Genomic DNA, 21,483 nt, shown 5'->3' on the forward strand with positions numbered 1-21,483 from the left:
GCTGGTCCTGAAAATATTATTAATAATAGCAGTAATACATTGCATCAGTATCCTGCCTTTGATGAGCATTTCGCTATTTAACACATAATTATTAGTATGTAGAACATTAAATCTTTTCTTTATTTGTTCCTATGTTTAGTTTTTCTAGAATCCTGCAAGAAACAGTGAAAGAACTGGCGCCTCAGTGCGATGTGACATTCATGCTGTCTGAAGATGGTAGTGGAAAGGGAGCTGCCTTAATTACAGCTGTTGCAAAACGGATGCATAATGTTGCTGAAAATTAAGTTGATCGCACAGGCATGTGTATGCAGGAGCAATTCTTTCTGAAAGGTCATGTAAAACCCACTTAGGTAGATGTTCAGAACTAGTACTTACTTCTTACTTCAGAAGTAGTACTTACTTACAACCAGCCTCTGGTTGGCCAGCTGTGCAGACAGAAAGCAGTTTGCCTTGCCAAAAGTAATGTAGATTTGGCTTATCTGGACACAGGTTGTCCTAAGTTGCCTTAAGTACAACAATAAACTTGATGTGTCTGCACCGTGCCTATCGCTGTTTGTAATATAAAACAGCCAGGCCATATAACAAACGATCATTCCAACAAATCTGTTTGTTTTAAATGTATTTATATGATCTGTTGCCCCTTTCCACTTTCCTTTGAATAACTTCTCATTCATTTATAAAAATCCTTTGTACTGTATGCGTCATAACTGGGATATAGGGATGCCACTGTATAGCATCCCTAGACGCACATCTGGAGAGCACTGGAAATGATGGGGGTGGCCTCCTATCCCATCTGGAGAGCACCAGGTTGGAGAAGGCGTCTGTCTAGCTTTGGATAGCTGAGTGCCTGTTCTACTTTTTATTGCATTTTTTAAAGAAGCAAAAAATCTGATATGCAAAATGTAATAAATTAATCTTCTTTTTCCAAGAAAATGTTGTCTTTAGTGTGTTTGGTTTGGTTTCATTTATTTTTATTCATGCTCTTTCTTTGTGAATGCCCTTGGCTTAGTGGCAGAGCAGACGCTTTGTTTGCCAGCGGTTCCAGGTTTGATCCCTGGCATCTCCAGGTAAGGCTGGGAAAGACCCCTGCCTAAAACTGCTTATCAGTACTGAGAAGAGGGCAGCGTCCTTTGTTGCTTTTAATCGGATGCACTCCATTGTAGTAGGTATGTTTGGTAAAGAGAAATCAGAATATACATCTTAAGAGTGTAATATTCTGTGGATACATGATAAGTTACAAACTGTTTTTTATACATGGATGTACATCCAAGCACACATGTTCAGACATGCAGTTTGGATGTTTGGAAGGATCTTTTAGCACTGAGCACTGCTTGTTTCTAGGCTTGACACCTTAAGAATTAAGGAGATTGATAATTAAAAAAGCTATTCCTTATTCTAAGAGTCATTAAATTAAACATCAAAAGATCACACTAAGACAAGGAGCTCTTTATAGGGTTTGTTCTTTTCCTAGATATGTTCAAGTCATAGGAGTTCTGCCAGAAAAAGCTCGCAGCCTAAGTCCATGATAGATGACAAAATGGTACCTGTATGGCTATTATTACTATTTTACTAGGATATTATATATAGTAATGTGTGTATGTTTAATAGTACATTATTATAGTAGTTGTAGTAGTAGTTGTTATTATTATAGTAATATTATGTATAGTTGTCTGTAATTAACAAGCAAAGCCAATTGGAAACATTTTAAAGATGGTATTTAGTGTTCCTAACTTCTCTAAAGCACTTCATCCTCTTTGGAAAAGCTATCAGGAAAACAGATGTTCTGCTGGTACAGCTCCTCCCACAACTGTGTTGCAAGGAGGGCAAAAGCTGTATCTGTTGAACCATGACCTGCCCTTCGCGCCCTTAGCGTCGTGCATTATGGCTCGCCCTAATTTTAGCCCATGGGTGTGAGAGGAAGTTGGCAGGGAATAGGGAGCAGGATATGTGAAGTGAGACATTTACACAGACTTAATGAAAGTCCATCAGCTAAATAATTAGCTATGGAATTAAGGCATCTAAATCATGTTATGAAGGGAAAGGAATAGTAAACTTTGTGATTACTTGACTTTAGCTGAGCATTATATCAAAAAGGCTAGCTTTTACCCTTCAGGCTTTGGCTAACAATACAGTACATCGTTTCAGATGATGCTGGTACAAAGCATGAAAGGAATGTTGCAAATTTGCAGGCCTACAGAAACATTTTGTAAAAGGAACAGAAATCTCCCTCTCATAACAATTAACTTCTTAATATTAGCTAATGGGACATTTCAGTTAACTGTATATTACCTGGGATTTGAAATAGATGCATTTGGTAGAACTTAGGTAGCAAAGTAGGAGGTTTGAGCAGATAGGCGTGTTTGTGTCTAACAATAGCTCACAGGTATTCAAGTCAGGTTGTCAAGCCCATCTGCACAGAGGTGAGATTCTGTACATATAGGAGATTGCCCTGAAAGCAGAGCATTTGGTGTGTTGACACAGAAGTCAGAATCAGTTTTCTTGGCATGAACATGCTTCATAGATGGAGTTAGTTTCTACAAACAGGAACTGAAGAAGCACTGAACTGAAGAAGCACTGAACTAGGCATAGTTCTGTTAGAAGAGCAGTAATTTCACATTACTAGGATGAATTCCATTTGGACAAGGTGATATAGTGGCTTTCGGTATGATCTAGGAATTCATCTTTTATCACCACTATGCCTCAATTCCTCAGACACCCTTCTTGAAAACATCAGGTATCTGCCCAGTGTCTTATACATAAAAATAATCCATTCAGCTTCTCTAGAATCACTTTATTCTCCTTTAATACTCCTTTGAGTTGAACTCTGTTATTATCCAGCAATCTTTCCTATTGCCTAAGGAGGCAGATTCTGGAAGCGAACACTGGCAGCCACCCAACTGTTCTTCCTGGAATTTTTGGGTGCTCCCTTTGTTGGAGGCAGGATTACGCATACCGTACAGCCTGTCCTGGGGCCCATAAACGAACCTGCCTCAGGTGTGGTGGAGGATGCTATCCCACCACAGATGTCGAATGATGCTTCAGCTGCCAGTCTGGCCAGCTTTTGCATGTAGGATGGGAATGAGGTGCCTTTTTTGTCCTTGCCCCAGGTGCAAAATGCCTTAGATTATATCTAGAAAGTTGGAACTTCCTTACCTGAAATATGCATTCTGACTGAGCTTCCATTACTGTGGCTTTAAGTAGCCTTCGGGCATTTTGGAGAGATTTAACCTTTGGTTCCCCCTTCTACCTCCATTTCACCAGTTCCCTCATTTTAGAGAATTTTGTTCTTTTGAGCCAAAGATGACTATGTCGGACTGCCTTGGTTTTAGGTTTTTTTAGGTTTTAGGCATGAAACAGCTGTTCTCACACCTGCATACATGACAATAATACAACGAATTCTTCCCCAAGTTGGTACCCTCCAAATGATTTGGATTTCAACTCCCATCAGTTCCATACAGTAACACAAAGGAACACTGGGGTTGAAGTCCAAAAGTTCTGGGGGACACCAGGTTGGAAAACACTGCTATAACGTGTGGAAAAATATGTTACAGATCTTACATCCAGACTTTCCCAGGTACCCAGCATGTTGGAATTCCAGAGATCTGTCTGTGGAGTGAGTTACTGCTTTTTAGTTACATTTATCCTGTGTGTGATTCAGACTGGCAGAACTTCTTACCAAGTAAGTGATTACAAGATGTATTCAACTGCATTAAGTGAACTTTATGGAGGAACACAACTCTTGTATATATACAAACTTGGTTAGTACTGGCATTTTTGGAAATGTTTCTGTTGTTTTCAAGTTTGTGTTTTCAGTGCAGCATTGTGTCTCTAAGGCCCAGGCAGTTTAGTCTGAAATTTAAATAATTGCACAGTCATTAAATTTTATACAAAAAAGGAATTGACTCTCAAACCAGCAGCTATGTTATCATGATCAGAGCTATAGCAAAGCCTTCATTCATTACAGCAAAGTTTCACTGGAGGACATAATCCTGAATTATTATTATTTTGTTCCTGAAAGATTAAGAAGAATTTGTTTTCAGACAAAGGGGTTTTAATTCAGCAAAACAGATGGAGTGTGTGGTAAATAACCTTTTTATTCAAAAAAAGTTCTGCTCTTTCACTGTGGCATGCTTGTGACTGTCGCTAGAAACAAGTTACAGCAGGGTATTTTCCTTATTGAATTGTACATCATAGCATTCAAAGCTAAGATGTTGATGCCATAAATTCTTCAGTTAGTACCACAATTTTAAGCCATGATTTTAATTATTTGAGATACATGCCTTTGGTTCACTATGTCGGCTATCTCTCTTGCAGATAAAGAAAAATCCAGAATTTATGAGGGTCAGCCATTCCATTGCCCAGGATCCCTCAAGATGATGCCTTTGACATACAGGAAAGTAGGTATTTGTATTGCAAAGGATTGGTTTCACTTTTGGAACTGGACTGTTTTTAATGAACAATAGACCTATGACTAAGACAGTTGCTTTGCTTTGTCAGCCATGAAGATGAGAGAGTCATCCTATAAACTGAATTAATATTTGTAAGCTGATAGCTCCCAGTATTTTCTAACATTTCCAAATCTACAGTTTCACGAGAATTATATATGTAATTGGTGATTTGATTATTTTATAAGTGAGTGAACATGCCTGTGTATCTAAGTGAAACCACCGACATGGATAATCATCTTACCAGTGAATATACTTTACTAGTCTAAGAGAAATGCTATATAGGAGCCTACTTGTAATTCTCTTAATCATTTAATTAGCAAGAGCATAACTGGGTAAATATTGAACATGTACTAAATTAGGCTACCTATGTAGTTGGGCTGCAGGTGCAAACGACCGTGTCTCCCCGCTTCCTCTGCTAATGCCATTCCACACAGAGCTGGTTCTAAACGGGGGAGGCTGGTTCATCTCAAGGTTTCCCACCCTTGTCCTAAGGGGAGGGAGCTCCCCAAAGCAGGTCAGTGAGGACTGAGCTGAAGCTGCTATGACCACAGAGTGGCGACAGCCAGAAAACCAAGCAAGAGAGGGAATGGATTTAGAATATCCTGAAGGAAGGCGCAAGAGTAAACATAACTCCATACTGCAGCATATTGTCACATGTCCTACTTGTATGGAATAAAGACGACATATGGCAAATTAGAAGGCGGTGGGCGCAAAGCTATCATTTTCATATATACTATTTATGTCGATTTAAATATTTGTGTCATGTTTGCAGACCTGAATTTCTCTTTCTCTTTTATAGACCTTTGCAATTACAATGCAATAGCGCAAGAAATACTCCAGCTATGGCCACAGAAGAGGAGCCGGATGGAAGTGATTCTTCAGAAAGCAAAGTAGGTGGCTTGTCTCTCACCATTAAGGAAAGTATTGGGTCTAAGTGGTCGCTGAAGCTCATGTGCTGGAAACTGGGAGCAGTTGTGCAGGTTTGCCACAGGCCTTTGTACACAACCCCCAGAGGAGGTCACAAGCTCATTTTAGCCTTCATGCAAACCTCCAGTGGTGCCCCTGGATGTCTCTTATTTGCAGATGACATGCAAATTGCAACTGAGGGCAGTGTTTCTGTTTACCTCGTTTGATGTGTGCCCCTCCTCCCAAGTGGTGCAAAGAGGGAAGGTGCAGCCTTCCCAGAATGAATCAAACTAATATTGAGTATTATTAAAATAATTAAATTTTATTTTATTTTATTTTATTTAAATTAAATTAAATAATAAAATAATATATTATAATGAAATAAAAGAAAAGGCTCCTTATATGCAATGAATGTTGCTGGAGTGGCCCGGGAGGAATCAGTGTTGTTACTCCATTTTCAGAAAAGATCTGCCTAGGGGTACGTGTTCCCACACTGAAATCATACTGTCTGAGAGAACACAGAGCATGACAATTGTATGTCTGCATGTATGTATAAATGCTTAAACAAGGGCATGGCCATGGCTTGGGAGAATTGTGCCATTAGTTAGTAATTCTGTTTTAACAAGAAATTGAATGGGTCCATATAACCCATGTTCCACCAACCTCCATGCCGCAATAAAAAAAAAACACATTTCTATGTTTTCTTATGCACAGAATATTATGTCTGTAGTATTATTCAGAAGACGTGATATCTCTACAACATCAAAGCTTATTTCGGGATTAGTGGCATGTGCTTAGCCTTCTTCCGATATGCACTGTGAGATATTCTGCCTACATGACTATTATGAACACAATAGCAGGCATATAATCCAGAAACTTGCTTACTTGGAAGGACAATGAGCTCAAATTAAGGGAAATTATTTCCAGGAAGGTGGGCTGAGTTTAGCTATCCACAGCCTGGACTCAGAAGCCCATAGGGTAGAGGAAAGAGTGTACATTTCTTGGGAATGCACCTTCCTTTTAGAAACACTCCCTGTAATTCTGGAAATCAAACTGTGTTTTTTTTCCCAATGTGAACTTTGGAAAAGATATGATAATGATTATCTTCAAGAAATTGGAAAATGTGCACCTTATATGGCTTTCTTCTGATCACTAGGGGGTGCTAGTGCATAAATAAAGCTGTTGAATTCACTAAAAGTAGCTGCACAGTTACTATCTTAGGACAGGTTTCCCCTACCTGGTGCCCTCCAGACATCTTGGACTTCAATTCCTATAATCCCCAACCAGCACAGTCAATTGACCATGCTATTGAACACATCTGGAACATATAAGACTGGAGAAATCTGTCTTGGAATGCTCTCTGTTGAATCTAATCAAATTGCTACATTTAATGCACCTTTAATTTAAACTTAGTGGTGGGAGGACCATTCACACTTGGTTAATGATAACTCACTTCTGCTCTCTTCACTATATTGATATTCACAAGTGACTCATTCCATACGAGGCACTATCACAAGTAAAAATACTGTAAAGATAAACATCAAGACATACAACCCTCACCTTCTTCCCCGACCTATACCCTTCAGCAGCTGCAGTCTTCCTCTTGGTTGCAAACAGGACAGATCTGCACTTCAAAGGGGGAGAAATTTAAACTGCTCTATCTCAGCAATCCATCCAGCTTGTAGGTCTGATAAGATTCACAATCCATGCCAAATCATAGGCAGTTATCTTGATTTTAGAAAAGAATATAATGTTCAGGCAGTAGAATGGTAAATGCTGTTGGGCCCTTTACCTTAATACATAGCAGGCTTTGCTAACCTGGTGCCCTAGTAGCCTTGCACTGGGCCAATTTACATGATCCTGTAAGCCGTCCTGAGATATTTATATAAAGGACGGCATACAAAAGCCTTTAATAAATAAATAACTAGATAGATAGATAGATAGGCTGTGGGCAGCCATTTTGAATATTCAAGCCCTGACCGTGGCTTCTCGTATCATCCAAACCCTGCAAGGGAGAGTTGCCGATGTGCTTAACACACCACCCACATCCCTAAAATGGCCCCTGGGGTCTAGTTGGTTTGCTACAATGACCATTGCTGGGTTTGGACATAGCAAGCCGCTGCTGTGGCTTGAATATTCAAAAGCTGCCCGGGAGAGATGTCAGAATAGGGCTCTCCTGCCTCCAGCCTGCAGCCCGCTTGGACGAACTGCCCTGCCTGCTTCTTCAAGATCTTAAGAATGACTGTGCAGAAGGCATGAAGGGGGATTCTGGGAGCAGGAATGCAAGGTGACCTGTTCTGCCACGATCCAGTGCATGCCAGGTGTGCTCTACCTACCCCCCTTCTCTCCCTTTCCAAAACACCACAGGTAGATCACCAACACTGGCTTATTTGCACGGCTGGAGGATCAGGGAGGCAAAAATTGCCCTCAGGTTAACCAACATCCCCTGAGTTTGCAGGCTTCTGGACTTCCCCTTTGGATTGTACCTTTAATGTGATTTAAATGTTAAATTATATAGACATTTTAATGGAGTATTGTATTTCCTTTACCTGGTTTAAATTTAAGGAAAAAAACCCAAAGATTTGCTCTTCTAGTAAGGCTTTTGGGGCATCCTCAGTTTCTGATTGGTTGCATTTCATTTTAAGACACATACATAGCATATATGTATTTTCTGCATATTTGCTGTGAATAATCACCAAAAGAATATTAATTACAATTTTTGAAACTACCAAGCTTGCCAAATATTGCAATTACTGTATGTTCATGCTATACTAACTTGTGAAAAGGAACACTTTCTGCACCATATCACTGAGTCCATCACATCTGGAAGGCGCCAGCTTGGAGAAGGCTGAAATATAGCCCTCCTGCCTTTATATAATAGCCATGCTCTGAATAACCCTAAATTACTGCCAATTTCCATCAATAAGGAATTGCAGCAACTTTGCACTTACTGGTACTTGCTGATAAAATTCTCCGTGCTTGGCCTCAGAAAACAAAATTTGGGAATTCATAAAATACTGCCTCAAAAAAAGACCAGCTTTGCATGCCAGCTTGATATATGTGCTGCTTTCTACATACCAATGTTTTTCAGATGAGATAGTAATATTTGAACCAGGCTACCATTAATGTTTAAACCTGTAGATAAAATGTCAATTAAAGTTGACACTGCATGCATGCATATACAGAAAAAGCCCTATAACTCCCAGCATGTTCCAACCAGTTGTAGGACTGTAAAAATGCATAGGATTGTACCGTAATACATATTTAACAATGTTACTGGTTGTAAACCGTCAATGGCCTTGCTCTGCTGTGACCAGCAAAACCAGAATATATTATGAAAAAGGGGAAAAAGAGTAGCCTCTATTATGCCTGTTTGCTTCATTCATGCAGGCCACATAATCTGAATTTCCTGGGCACATCCTTTGTATTTTGGGCTGTGTGTGTTATTACAGCACTTGCAAGATTCAAACGGCATAGAAAAGCAAAGGGTGGAGATTATACTCTAAAGGTGAAAAGCCTGCAAGGATACCTGAAAACCCCTGAAACTGGAAATCAGTTCCGCTGTTCAGTTCATGCCCTGCGACTCAGCAAATTCAACAGTCTAGTTGAGACAGGAAAGTAGGGAGGTTGGTGTGACACTAGGATACATCGTATTTAGGTGATCTCTACTTTCTTCCCTCTCTGTCCGCTGGAATGTCCTTGGAGATGCAGCAGGAACGTGTAGTTCATTTCCAGTTATGAGGCGAAGATGCTCTGAGCAAGGAAGCCCAGCTTCCAAGATTCGAGCTGTGTTCTAAACTTGGAACTGGGTCTTCAAATAATCCTATGGCCCTCGATGATTCCGTCGAGGGGCCATACAATTGCACTGCCCTAGGTCTGAGCCTAGGTCCATCATAAAATCTAAACCCTTTATGTAATGGACAAAATATGTAATGCACAGCAAATCTGAACTATATTGTCATCAATTACATCTTAAATATTTATGTTCCAACAGGTCATGTGTCAGAAAGGTATCCATGTATTATGTATTATAAAGGTAATTAATATTTCCTTGTTTGTAAAGTCTCAGGCTTTGCCAAGCCTGTACGGTTTTTACGTTTTGTAGTGTAGAGTACCCCACAACTCTGGTTTTGGAAAGTTCAGAATGCCATGGTTTGTTGACAAAATATAACTTGAAAAAATATTTCAGTTTGTATTTGCCTTTAAGCTTACATTGAATCCTTTCCCCCTCTGCTTTTGTCTGTCTCCTTTCATGACTCCACCATGAACTTACCTCCATATACGAGTTCAGTCTGTGGCCACACCTTACCAGATAAGAAGGGAGCAGCTTACTAGTTAAATACACTAAGAGGAGGGAGGAAAGGATGTGGCCAGGACAAGTAGCCAGAACTGGCACACAAACTGAAGAGTTCCAAAGTCTGCTGTAATTGTTCGCTTGCCAGAAATTCTTTCTTCCATGATCTCTTGTTGGCTGTTACAGTGACTAACCGCTATACCTTCTATTTAGTTATGGTAACCAGAGAAACTCGTATTAGCAGAATACTCATATTAGTATTCTGTAATTGTGTTACAATGATGAAATTAGACAAGTTCAAAAGCCATTTTTCAGGCATGCAACACTTTATTGATTAGTAATTTATTAAACACTTTTGATGGCTTAAAAAGTGTATCTCATCTGAAAGCAACTTAAAAATACTCTTAAACCATCTTTAGAAACTGTATCCACTTTCGGTGATATGGCTTGGTGGTGCAGTAGATTAAGAATAATCTTTGCATTGCTCTGCGGACTTCGGTATTATTGCTAGCACTGTATTTTCACTATTATATGATCACGAGAATCATTGCAGTACTGCCTGTTGCACAGGGATGATACATAGTGCGGTGTGTCCATTTCCCTTTTTGTGTTAAGACTTCCCGGCTGCTGTGGTTTGGAAACATGAGTTGTGTGTGTTACTGTACAGATTTATTTTTCCACACACACACATGCATACACACCCTGGTTGTCAGCCATGACTTTGAAGTCAGCTGTTCTCAATTTTTCTTTTGGAATGGGATTCTAATGCAGAATAAAGGGACATGGGATCAAAACACTGCCTGACTTTGTTGTGTAGATCAGCTCCAAACTCTCCCTTACAATCACACTCTCTGTCAAGTCATTTGCCTATTGACCTTGGTGTGGCTGTATTTGAAATAGGTAGCCTTCCTCCGCTGACTAGCTTTCTGTAGAGATGGAGTCCAGTTTCCCCACCGTACAACATTCCCTGCCAGGCAATTCAGATTCAGAATGTGAAGTAAATGGGGTAGAAAGGGAGGAAGGAGTTGGCTGGTGACCCTGAAAAATCAAGGTTTACAAGCAAGATTGGGTCCTCCAATACCGACTGTTCATTTCTATAAACTCGTGTCCTTGATCTTCCCCGAGGGTGAGTTTCTGAGGTAAAATATAATGGACAAAATTGGTTTATAGCAGAACACATGGTGTTGAAAGATATATATTCTTTATACTTTTTTGTTTCAAATGCTTTGGTAAACTGGAGAGGCGTTCATTTGGGGAAATGAACAGAATGTAGAGACAGATACTTCCTTTAGTGAGAATTGTTGCATCTGGGCCATTTTAGTCATGTCCCCTTTCACCCTGACAGGCATTAGCCTTGTTACCTTGAGTGGTGAGATAAGGGCTGGGCTGCAGCTGCCATCCTGATGCCTGCCAATGGCTATATTGCTTTCTTGTCTCCACTTCTCAGTGGGCATAATGCCAGAGAGTTCAATCTCTTCCCAACTACAGTATCTTAACACATCTTAGCTCAAAAATGGCAGCATTTCTGGATGGGTGTTTTTGAGAAAAAGTAATGGATTAGCCTTAATGGTTTGGCATTAAAGAGCGAAGGCTGTGTGTTTCCCCTTAATGTTATGAATCTCCTAAATTTTCTGTAGAAGACCTAGTACAGCTAGCAGCTGACAGGGCTTCTCCATCTTTGCGGGTCTCATGTTTCTCAAGAGAACAACTTGCCCTTCACAAATCCACACTCTCTTGGTGTGTTGTACCACAAAAATAGTTTTTCCAATGAGTGCACATTTCATGCTGGGTGGTGTGTGACCTTTCAGTGCATTCAAATAATCCCCTCAGGGAATTCTTTGCTGATAAAATCTGCTAGAAGGGAATATGAGGTAAAACGCTGAGGCTCTCCCTGTGGTGGTGTCCACTTTCCTATCCCCACTGCTATTCAGTGAGGTGAAAATTGTGCCTAGAATAAAAACAAAATTTCCTTGCCATTTCTGAGATGCCCTTGACTTGCATAATGTGCTAAAAAGTTTTGTTGTCACCTTTTTATGGCCCCTAGCCCTGTGCTTTGATAGTAACCTAATGCAGAGAGATTCCCCACTACTTTCCCCCACACAGAGAGAAACTAAACCTACTTAATCTCTGTCTGGAATAATTTTTAACTGATCTTAAAGGCACAGACAGGAACAGAGATGGCAGCACTAAAAGAAAGGCTCAGTTAACAAAACAATTAAGGCTTGCAATCCTGTACCCACCTACCATGTTTCCCCGAAAATAAGACCTAACTGGAAAATAAGCCCTAGCATGATTTTTCTGGATGCTCGTAATATAAGCCCTACCCCAAAAATAAGCCCCAGTTAAGATTGTCAGCCAGACGGACGGGGAAACACAGTAGTACGTCCGTTGCAACACACAATAGATGTATTGAATGATAAAATAATGTTAATACATAATTAAATATATATAAATAATATTATTGACATTAATACTTAAAATAAATGATATTATACATTTTAATTAAGTATTTATAAATACCAAAGTGGGCTCCTTTGGACGAGAGGTAAATGCCTATGTAAACTGATGAACACGAGACTTATTACCGAATGACCAGAGTACAGACGGATGTGCTCTGTTGTAACGGACATACTTAATGCAGGGATGCAAAATGCAAGATGAGTGTAAAAAGAAAACTATTCCGTCAAGTACAAGATAGGAATCGTGGAGGAATCTTGGGGCAAGAATCTTTTGTAAGAAAACATAAGACATCACCTGAAAATAAGCCCTAATATGTCTTTCAGAGCAAAAATTAATATGACCCAGTCTTATTTTGGGGGAAACACAATATCTGGGAGTATACCTTATGGAAATCAATGTTGTTTACTTCTGAGTAGATATGTATAGGATAGTATACACAATGACTCTGAAGGTGAATCTTAGCCATTTTACTGACGGAAGAACATGTATAGCTGACTCATTTGGGGTGTGATTGGAATATTGAACGGCTTGCTATCTGCAAAACATTTGTGCCCCAAACTGTTTCTGGGGAAGGGAGGTTTTCCAAAAATATACTACAAGACATCTGACTGCAATAGGAAGGAACAAGTAGTTAAATATCACTTCTAGCAATGTAAAAATAGGCTTATAAAGGCACATGGACTAGAAGATGCTGCTTGGATTTGGGAAGGTTTTCTTGCCTTCATGGCTTTGGCTTAACCAAAAGGCAAATTTCTGGTTAAAATGTTAAAGGATATAATAAGGTACTGCAACCAAGATATCACTGTCAGTGCTATATTTAAGCCCATGGTGTGTTCCTATATTTAGTAAGCCATTCGAGCTCAAAATCTTTTGTCACCCACTTAAGCGTTTGTGAATGTGTGTGTTGTGTGGAACCTGCTGACCCAGGCCACCACAAATGGCGTAAGCCTCTGCTTCAGCTCAGAATGTCTTTTGGCCGCTCTTAAAGAGAAAAGAAAAAAGCTAGGGGATCCAGTCATAGATCTTTACCTATCACTTGTATTTTGGCCTTACATGTATTGTATTTCTGTCCTGTGTCTGCTTTTAACAACTGCTTTATAACTGCTCATCCTACCTCCCAGTCAACCTCCCTTGTGCTGGACTGACATCAAGTCTTGAGGCAGAACAGGTGCACCGGAAACTCCCAAGCTGGAGCAGAGTGCTGTCTCTGAACCCTTTGAGACCTTTGGAAACGGCGGCAACCTAGGAGATATAAGCACACATGCTTTGGGATGACAGGTCCCGCAAAGGGGAGGGCTCCCCTTCAGTTTGGTGTTTCGGGAGGCAATGGCATACTTTGTCTCCTTATTTTCCCTCCCTCCCTCCCTCCCTCCCTCCCTCTCTCTCTCTCTCTGTTTGTCTGCCCGTTTCTTCATTTTAATACTGTGTGTGTGTGTAGAGGAGAGGTTACCCTCGGGAACAAAAGGGATCATCTAATGGAAGAGTTATACCCTTGGGGTTTACAAGCTGTTGTTTGCCCTGGGTGAAGAACAGGGTCTTACAGATGCTTTTTTTGCTCAGTTTGGACACTTGTGGTGGCTTCCCTGTTAATGAGACTGGGTATGGGGAGAAGTTGTTTGCAGGACTCCAGGTGAGGGATGGCATGAGCATGAACCACTGGAAGGAGGTTTGAAGGGCAAAGAGGTACATGTTCTGGTTGTCCTCTATGCTGCTTGGTGGGTTGGCAAGCTTGCCATATATGTGACCAGTGGCTGCTGATAACCACAAGTTATATTTTGAGATGGGTTGGTTGTGTGTACTTAGTGGAATGAAGAGAGTATGTGAGGTTCTGAGTGTCTGATGATACATTTAAGTTGTTGAGTGGTGTTGCGAGTGTGTGGGAAGTTCTGGTGTTGTAAGGAACACTATTTCATGGACCTGTGGAGGTAGTACTTTTTCAGTGACTTGTAGCATAAGGAGATAAAGCAGCAGGAGGGGGCTAGGACATCAGAGTAAAATGAATTATAGGAGTCTATATAATGTTATCTGTACCTTGCAGTTGATCCACTAAGCCCTCTTTTCTTCTTGTGCTGCCATTTAGGTCAGTCCCTAATAAGGGCACGCTAATTCATGATTTGGTTGTGGAAGAGAAGGCTGGCCTGGCATGTTTTACTGAGAACCGGATGGGTGAAATAAGTGAGGCTGACCACATGGGTACGTGGTGCAGCACCACTGTAGGCTAGGAGACCAATAGGAAGGGAGTTACAGCGGTTGACAGACCTCCATCTCTCTCATCAGGAAAGCACTTCACCTTCCAGCAGGTCTTGAGCGGTTGCAGCTGAGGTTGGGTCATAGAGACAGATGCTTTTGGTGTCTTGACTATTAGCTATCAAACAGGGATGCTGCTGGTGAACCTCCCACATTTCTGTTCACTCTGACAGAACTGGTCTCATGTGCAGCGCTGCAGAAGAGAAGACAGAGGTTTTGGGTGACTTTAATTTCCATGTTGAGGCTATCTTTGGTGCTGGACTTCCTAGTTTTGTGGCAGCTATGGGGATGCCTTGGTTTGTCATCTGCCCAAGTGTGGCATACTGCTGATTTAGTCTTTGCTGTGAACCATGAGATGAGCACTCTGAAAAATGGGGGCATCCAAGCCACCCCATTGTCATGGTCAGGTCATTTTCTGATGAGATTTGAACTCATGGTCTTACATTGCTCCTGCAGTGGTAGATAAACCATTGGGTGGTCCACCCTGGGAAACGGATGGAATCAAATGGATTTCGGAATGCTCCTGGGGATTTTCTAGTGTATGGAGCTACTGATCCAGCCAAGATCCTGGTCCCATTGTGGAGGGCTATCAGCTTGATTACACCTAAGTGCTCTCTTCAGCATTGTTGAGCTCACTTTAGGGCACAATCCTAAGCATGTTTAGGGAGAAAAAAGTCCTACAGCCATCTACAGCTTTTCTCTGTCTAAAGATACATACGACTGTGCCCTTCGTCTTTCTGGTACCACAGGATGCTTTTCCAGGACTTTGTCTATTTTTGGTCCAAGAGGCTGATACAACTTCTTTTCTGGAATTCAGATAAGAAACTGGATAAATGTTTTCTCACATGGATACAGACGTTAGGTATTTCATATAAGAATACATTTGACTTTACATTTGTCTAGAGCAAGGAAGAGCCATGCTCTTTGAGAATGGACATGAAGGTCTCTAGTTCATGTAGGTCTCCAGTTTATCACCAGTTAGCTCATTTAAAAAGGATCAGCAGGGAGGTGATGGCAAATACCTCTGCCTTAGTTCCTTGCCTCGTCAGCTTCTGTGTAGACAATTCTGGGCTAGATGGACAAATTATCTGACCAAGTGTAAAGCAGGTTCTTGTGTACTGCTTGTATTGTTGTTGTTCAGCTGTTCAGCCATGTTTACCTATAAGCAATTCCATGGGCCACCCTTTTCAATCCAGTGCCACTTCCTTTAGTTTGTATCATACAAGGAAAAAAAAGGCAACTGTGTTTGCCATTAGAAAAATGCCAAAGTAATTTGGCTATAAGGAAAAAAAATACAGTGTGATACTTTTGTTAGGCCAACTCAAAATAGTACAACAAATGCTTCATCAGACAAGATGCTATGAGGGGCAGAAGAAGGAAATAGGCAGAAGCAAAGGCAGACTGAATGTTGTAGTTAGGACCTCTGTGCAGTCAGAGTCTTTTTCCTATCATCTTGAGACTTGGACTGCAGACATCCTGCCTGCAACACCCAGTAAGCCTTTTCCGCAACCTGCTGGTAACATTTTGCCTTATGTGGTGATCTAGAAATTTTGCAAGCTTGCACATTTGTTCTGATCTTAGAATTGATCAGAAATTCTAGTAAATTTACTAAACTAACTTAGTAAATATATTGGGATATGTGGTATATGTCAATTTTCCTGCACAGGATAAAGAATAGTTTTTTAGGTGCTGTTTTTAATCTGGAAAATAGTGCAGGGGAAGGTGTAAGCCTCTCCATCCCCTAGTGCTGTGGCCCTCATCTAGTTCCCCTCCTTAGCTGGTATAATTAAAAACAAAGCAAAACACTGAAGATCCTAATAATAGATCACCCATGTTATGGGGGCCCTTTCTGATGTGATAAACCACTTTCTGGACTCATATGACTTTGAAATACAGCTTAGAGGCTCAGATGACGGCATTTTCCTTCACATAAACAAATCCTCTTTACACACAGAAAACTGGAAGGCAGGCAGACAACAGACCTTGGATATCAAGTTATCTGTGTGGAGAGAAATGTCCTTTGCATATGGGAGACCACTGCACCATGGGAGACCCCACCTGCAGTCTCCAGGGGTAAGGTTCCCCTTTTCCGGGACTCTTGCTATACAGGACAAAGATGGCAAGTACGCTGCTCTGTGATTGCACCTGGAGGCCTCCAAGCAGCCAGCAGTTCTGCTCTGTGATTGCACCTGGAGGCCTCCAAGCAGCCAGCAGTTAACATACCCTCAATATATGAGGGAGCAAAGGAATGCAGTCCAGCAGCATTCATTGAATTGCTAGGAAAAAGTGCCACAAACTGGCCAAGACTCACCAAGCAGGCATATTCCTTTTGGGCTTGCTTTTTTCTGGACATGTAAGGCTCAGCAGTATATACATTCTTACACTCGCAAATCAGTGCAAACATCTAACAGGACAGCAGCCTTAGGGCCTTTTGATATTATGTCTTTATGCATAGACATAATATCAGAGCAATGTTTTGTGGTTACTGCTCAAAAGTCAGACATCTTTCCAAGTAGCACTCTTCTGTTGCAAGGAAACTGCATTTTACAAGCACTTCTATGGCAACATTTTAGTGCTGGATAATGTGATATTTCCAACCTGCTGGTAGATTCGCTGGTGTAGAATGCGAGTGTGGAAACGTAAGATTTTTTTTTAAGGAAATGTAAGTCTTTCCCTATTGTGTAAAAAACAAGGAAAAAAGAATTGCAAATGTTTTAGAAACATCCCACCATATCTAGTGAACTCAATAGGACATCTCACCATGGCCCATGATATAGAAAGTTACACTCTTATTTTGAACAAGGTAAGGCACTTAGTGAAGAAATGTTATATGTTGTGTGTGGAAACATACCAGAGTGCCTGGAAACATACAAAACCTTGTGTTTGGTATGAAGATTCTCCTACGATATATCATTTCTGGAAATAATTAATGGCAGAGAAAATTAAAAGATGTTAATATTCCTCTTCTCTTACAACATTTAAGCCAAGAAAAGGTCCTCTTATCCATCAATAACCATTTAGGGCTGAAACCTGTCTGGTCAGGATTTATTAATGAATTGGATCTATAAGATGAAAGTAAGGTTCGATCTTTCTCTTTTTTATGAATTAATATAATTCTTACGTTGTTCCTTGAATCTGTTATCATGGCTCTTTCTAAACACTCATTAAATAATCTTTCCAATTTATTAACAGATAGCTTTTCTACCTGTTTTACAGCTTTGTTGATATTCTGTCTATTTGTTGCTGTTATATGCCATTCAAATTGTCTCTGACTTACAGTGACCCTATGGAATGAACGCCCTTCAAAATATCCTCTCCTTGCTCAGCTCTTGTAAATTCAAGGGGCTGCCTTTACGGAATGGATCCATTTCAAAGTTGGTCTTCCACTTCTTTTTCTGCCTGTGACTTTCCCTAACTTTACTGTCTTTTCCAGTGAGTCTGGACTTTCTGTGATGTGCCTGAAGTGGAACAGCTTCAGTTTTGTCATTTTTGCTTCCAGGGAATGTTCTTGATTTAATCTAAGAGCAACTTGTTCATCTTTTTGTCAGTCCAGGGTTTTTGCAAAGCTCTCTTCTAGCATTATGTTTGCAACACATACATTTTCTTCCTGTCAGCTTTCTTCACTGTCAGCTTTCACAGCCATACATCAGATGCATCAGTGATCAGGAATACATAGTGTGGATGATCTTGGCCTTGGTCTCCAGTAAAACATCTTTATACTTGATTATACTAGGTTTCTTTATACTTGATTATACTCGGTTATGATTATTGAGTGATGAATAGGAATACATTTACTCTCAAGGACAGGCAAGATCTTAGGCCATTCATGTGAAAGAAAAGCACTATAAAGTAATTTATGGGCATCTTATAATTGCATACAATGTATCCAAATATGAAGCTGATGCATGTTGGAAATATAGTCACAAGTGCAAATATGATCAATATGTGGTAGGAATGTCCAAAGATATTGTTGTTCTGAGAACTGGAAAGGAAGAAGAGGCAGGTAAAACTATGCCAGATAACATACTGATAATCTTATGATATATGAGGTAGTTAAAATTGAAGCCTGTGAGTTGGTGTGGCATTTATTGACAGCAGCTAAGCATTGGAAACAGTCAGGAAAATATTATTCCATTTCCATTTCCCTAATGGAAAATATGGTGGGTGGCTGCAAGGGCTAAGCTAACAGAATTGTATGAATGGGAGTCAGGAAAAGAGTGATATTAAAATTTAGGAAAAAATGGGCTAAGTTCTTAAATTTGATGGGATAGGAAATATTATTGTTGAAGGATGATTGTGAATTCCATTATATATAATTACTATTTGCAGTATAGATTGCATACTGCATATGGCATTCACAGTATTTTCATATATTACTATGCAATACAACCTATCTGAAAAAAGAATTAAAAGCAATTAATGACTTTTATCCACACAGTAAAAGGAAGTGGGTCAAAACTACATGTCAGGTGGATGATGTGCCTTCTTTCAGATTATTATATAATCAACTGGGAGAGAAGTGTCCTTTTGATATGGAGGAGAATTGCATCATGCAAGTTTCCACTTGCAATCTGAAGTGGTACTGTTCACTTTCTCTGGACAAATGTTTTTAGGACAAAGATGGCAAGTACCCTGCTTTTTGTTTGTAGTCTTGAGCAGATAAAAGATAGCCCCAATTTGGCTTGGAGGTGGTGGCAGTGGGGAGAACGTTTTTGTTTGTTTCGTGGCTCTACCCCTGAAAACTCCGGGCAAGTAGAAAACCAAGCAGCAGACTGGAATATACATTTTCTTTCTGGCCTAAGAAACCAATAAGTGGGGAGGTTCCGTGTTGCTTGTTTTACTGGGGGGATCCCACTTGCAGATCCCACACACCACTCTGGCCTCTGAGGAATGCATCACGTTAGTTTGCAGCATACAGCCCGAGATCTTCAGCTATGACTGTCCGCTGACCAGCAAGAGTTTATTATTGTTATTCTGCACAGCATCTTTTTTGTGTTTAAAGGGCTTTAACAGGTGCATCTCGAGACACATTTTGCTAGCGTCATGCAGCAGGGCCGCACGACGGTTCTTGGCTAGGCCGGCCAGCCAGCCAAACAAAGGAGGAAATATCGGCGCGGACGACCCTCAGCCAGAGAGAAGAGATGCCGCTTCATCATCAGAGGGCCCGTCAATGGGTCACATGACGGAGACTTGAGCAACGCCCACGTTGCTCAGCAGACTCGGCTAAGGGATGGAACGTGCTCCTGCCCTTGCAATTCCCGGGCTAGTTTTCCTTCCAGTAAATGTAAAGAGTAAAATAACAGTCAGGAAGATCTTGCTAGCGAGCCTTGGTTCAAATATTTGCAAACAAGGTGGCGGGTTTTCGTATCGAGTTTTTCACGCAGTTTTCAAAATGTGTGCATTACTTTTGCAGCTCGACTCGTCCTTTTAAAAAAGCGTGCTCGCTTTGTGCATCGATATTTCCGTTCGTGTGCATTTTCCAGTGGGGGAATTTCCCGCATTGATTAAGCCTCCCATGCGTATGGCCTTGGCAGCAGTGCTCAAAGGCGACATGCTGTCAGGGTTTTTTCTCCAGGAAGCTTTCCATACGACCCCTGAACACGCTGGGACTCAAAGCGGACATGAGGAACGTGCAGGGATGCATGACTTTCTGGGATGGCCGCAGGGCCCTCCTCCCCTTCCTGCACACAGAAGGCGGCCAGGGTTGTCCATCAGCCGGCAGCGGGAGACCGTTTCTTTCCCCGACGCGGCGAGCTTTCCTTGAACAGCCAATCGCAGCGTAGAAAGTGGGCAGGTTTTACCCTCGGCCACTATCGCGTGGAGAAAAGGAGAAAGGCAGGGAAAAAAGCGGCATCTTTTTTTTTAACCTTGTGGGGAAGAAAGGCAGTTTAGGATCTTGCATACTCGCAGAGAAAACGGGAGATAAGAGGCCAGTTTTGCATCCTTCTCTCAAAGATCAAGCACCAGCTCCTTGCCCCTTGCGTTGGCATTTTATTTAATCAGGCAGAATGATAGCTGCCCAGCTTCTGGCCTATTACTTCACGGAATTAAAAGATGATCAGGTCAAAAAGGTAAGGCATAAATCGATCGCCTTTACATTTATCACTGCACGGTAGTCCCAGTTTTGCTGTAGTGGAGGGTTTAAAAAAATGTATATATTGCATAAATCGGTTTTTGTGTGTCCTCGGCGTTGAGTTTTTAAAAGGTGCACTTAAAATGGATGTTTTTGTGCCTTGATCGTAAAGCCTTTTAGACAATGCAGAAAGAGCCTTACTCATTGCAAGCGGTGCTGTTACTACGCTGCAGTGTCCTTGAAAGCTCGTCGGTGTCATAGCGGCGATGAGTAACACAACCGCCATGGTTTCCTTCCTCACCGCCTAGGCTGGTGGAATCGTCTGTCTATCAAACCTTGTTACTATAAACAACCGATCGTCTAGTCAGCGACTGTGCGATTTGTCTGTACGTCTTTTATGAACTTGAAGGTTCAAAGGCCTGCTGATCTGCGGATGCAAAATGAATTGCTCCAGCTCTGCGTGTGTGTTTGTGTTGAGGATCTACTAAATCTGCTGCTGCTCTTCTAGATAGCAATAATCAATCTCCAGACACAGGAAGAGAACCTCTGTGGCACCTTAAAGATTTAATATAAGTCGTGGTGCAAGCTGAACAAGATGTAGCTGGGATTTTGTCACCCAATTCCTTCCGGTATTTTGCCTCCATGAAAGGCCTCTGGATTTAGCTGCAGGCTAACCCTTCTGGGATTACTTATCATTTCATTAAGGTAGTGAGGCAAGGAAATTGCATTGAAAACCAGAGCCTCTTAATTGGCCTTCAGAGGTGAAATGTTCGGTAGTTATAAAAATAAAATTGGATAAAGTTACATATTTTATGTAGCTGTGTTTAATATTAGCTCTGGCCCCATATTGCCCAGGGGATCTTTTAAGGATGCAGTGCCTAATATTAGGGAGAAATTCCTCATTTCCAGGAAGGTTCAGGTATGATTTAGGCCTGTCCCCAGGGAGTGGATGGAGATTTTAAGTTGCTAATTTTGTCTGCACTGTAGACCAGGCATGGAAAACCTCAGGCCTGCTGTCTCAGTCTCCTTTGCCTGGCCTCCTGATCCAGATTTCT

General features: G+C 41.1%; 2 protein-coding genes across 2 annotated transcripts in view; both read left to right on the top strand.

Moving 5' to 3' along the window:
• The window catches only part of HKDC1 (hexokinase domain containing 1), a 33,200-nt gene extending 32,315 nt beyond the window's left edge, over positions 1-885 (top strand). Inside the window, exon 18 of the mRNA XM_044420472.1 lies at positions 140-885. Coding sequence (XP_044276407.1) covers positions 140-284 — 145 coding nt within the window. The 3' untranslated portion in view covers positions 285-885. The remainder of the gene's footprint in view (positions 1-139) is intronic.
• A 16,343-nt stretch (positions 886-17,228) lies between these two features.
• Positions 17,229-21,483, top strand: part of HK1 (hexokinase 1) — a 63,171-nt gene continuing 58,916 nt past the window's right edge. The window contains exons 1-2 of the mRNA XM_044420471.1: positions 17,229-17,241; positions 20,235-20,426. Of these exons, the coding sequence (XP_044276406.1) occupies positions 20,364-20,426 (63 nt within the window). The 5' untranslated portion in view covers positions 17,229-17,241; positions 20,235-20,363. The remainder of the gene's footprint in view (positions 17,242-20,234; positions 20,427-21,483) is intronic.

This window comes from Varanus komodoensis, unplaced genomic scaffold (genome assembly GCF_004798865.1).
Source record: "Varanus komodoensis strain SLA01 unplaced genomic scaffold, ASM479886v1 scaffold11, whole genome shotgun sequence".
Lineage (NCBI taxonomy): Eukaryota > Metazoa > Chordata > Lepidosauria > Squamata > Varanidae > Varanus > Varanus komodoensis.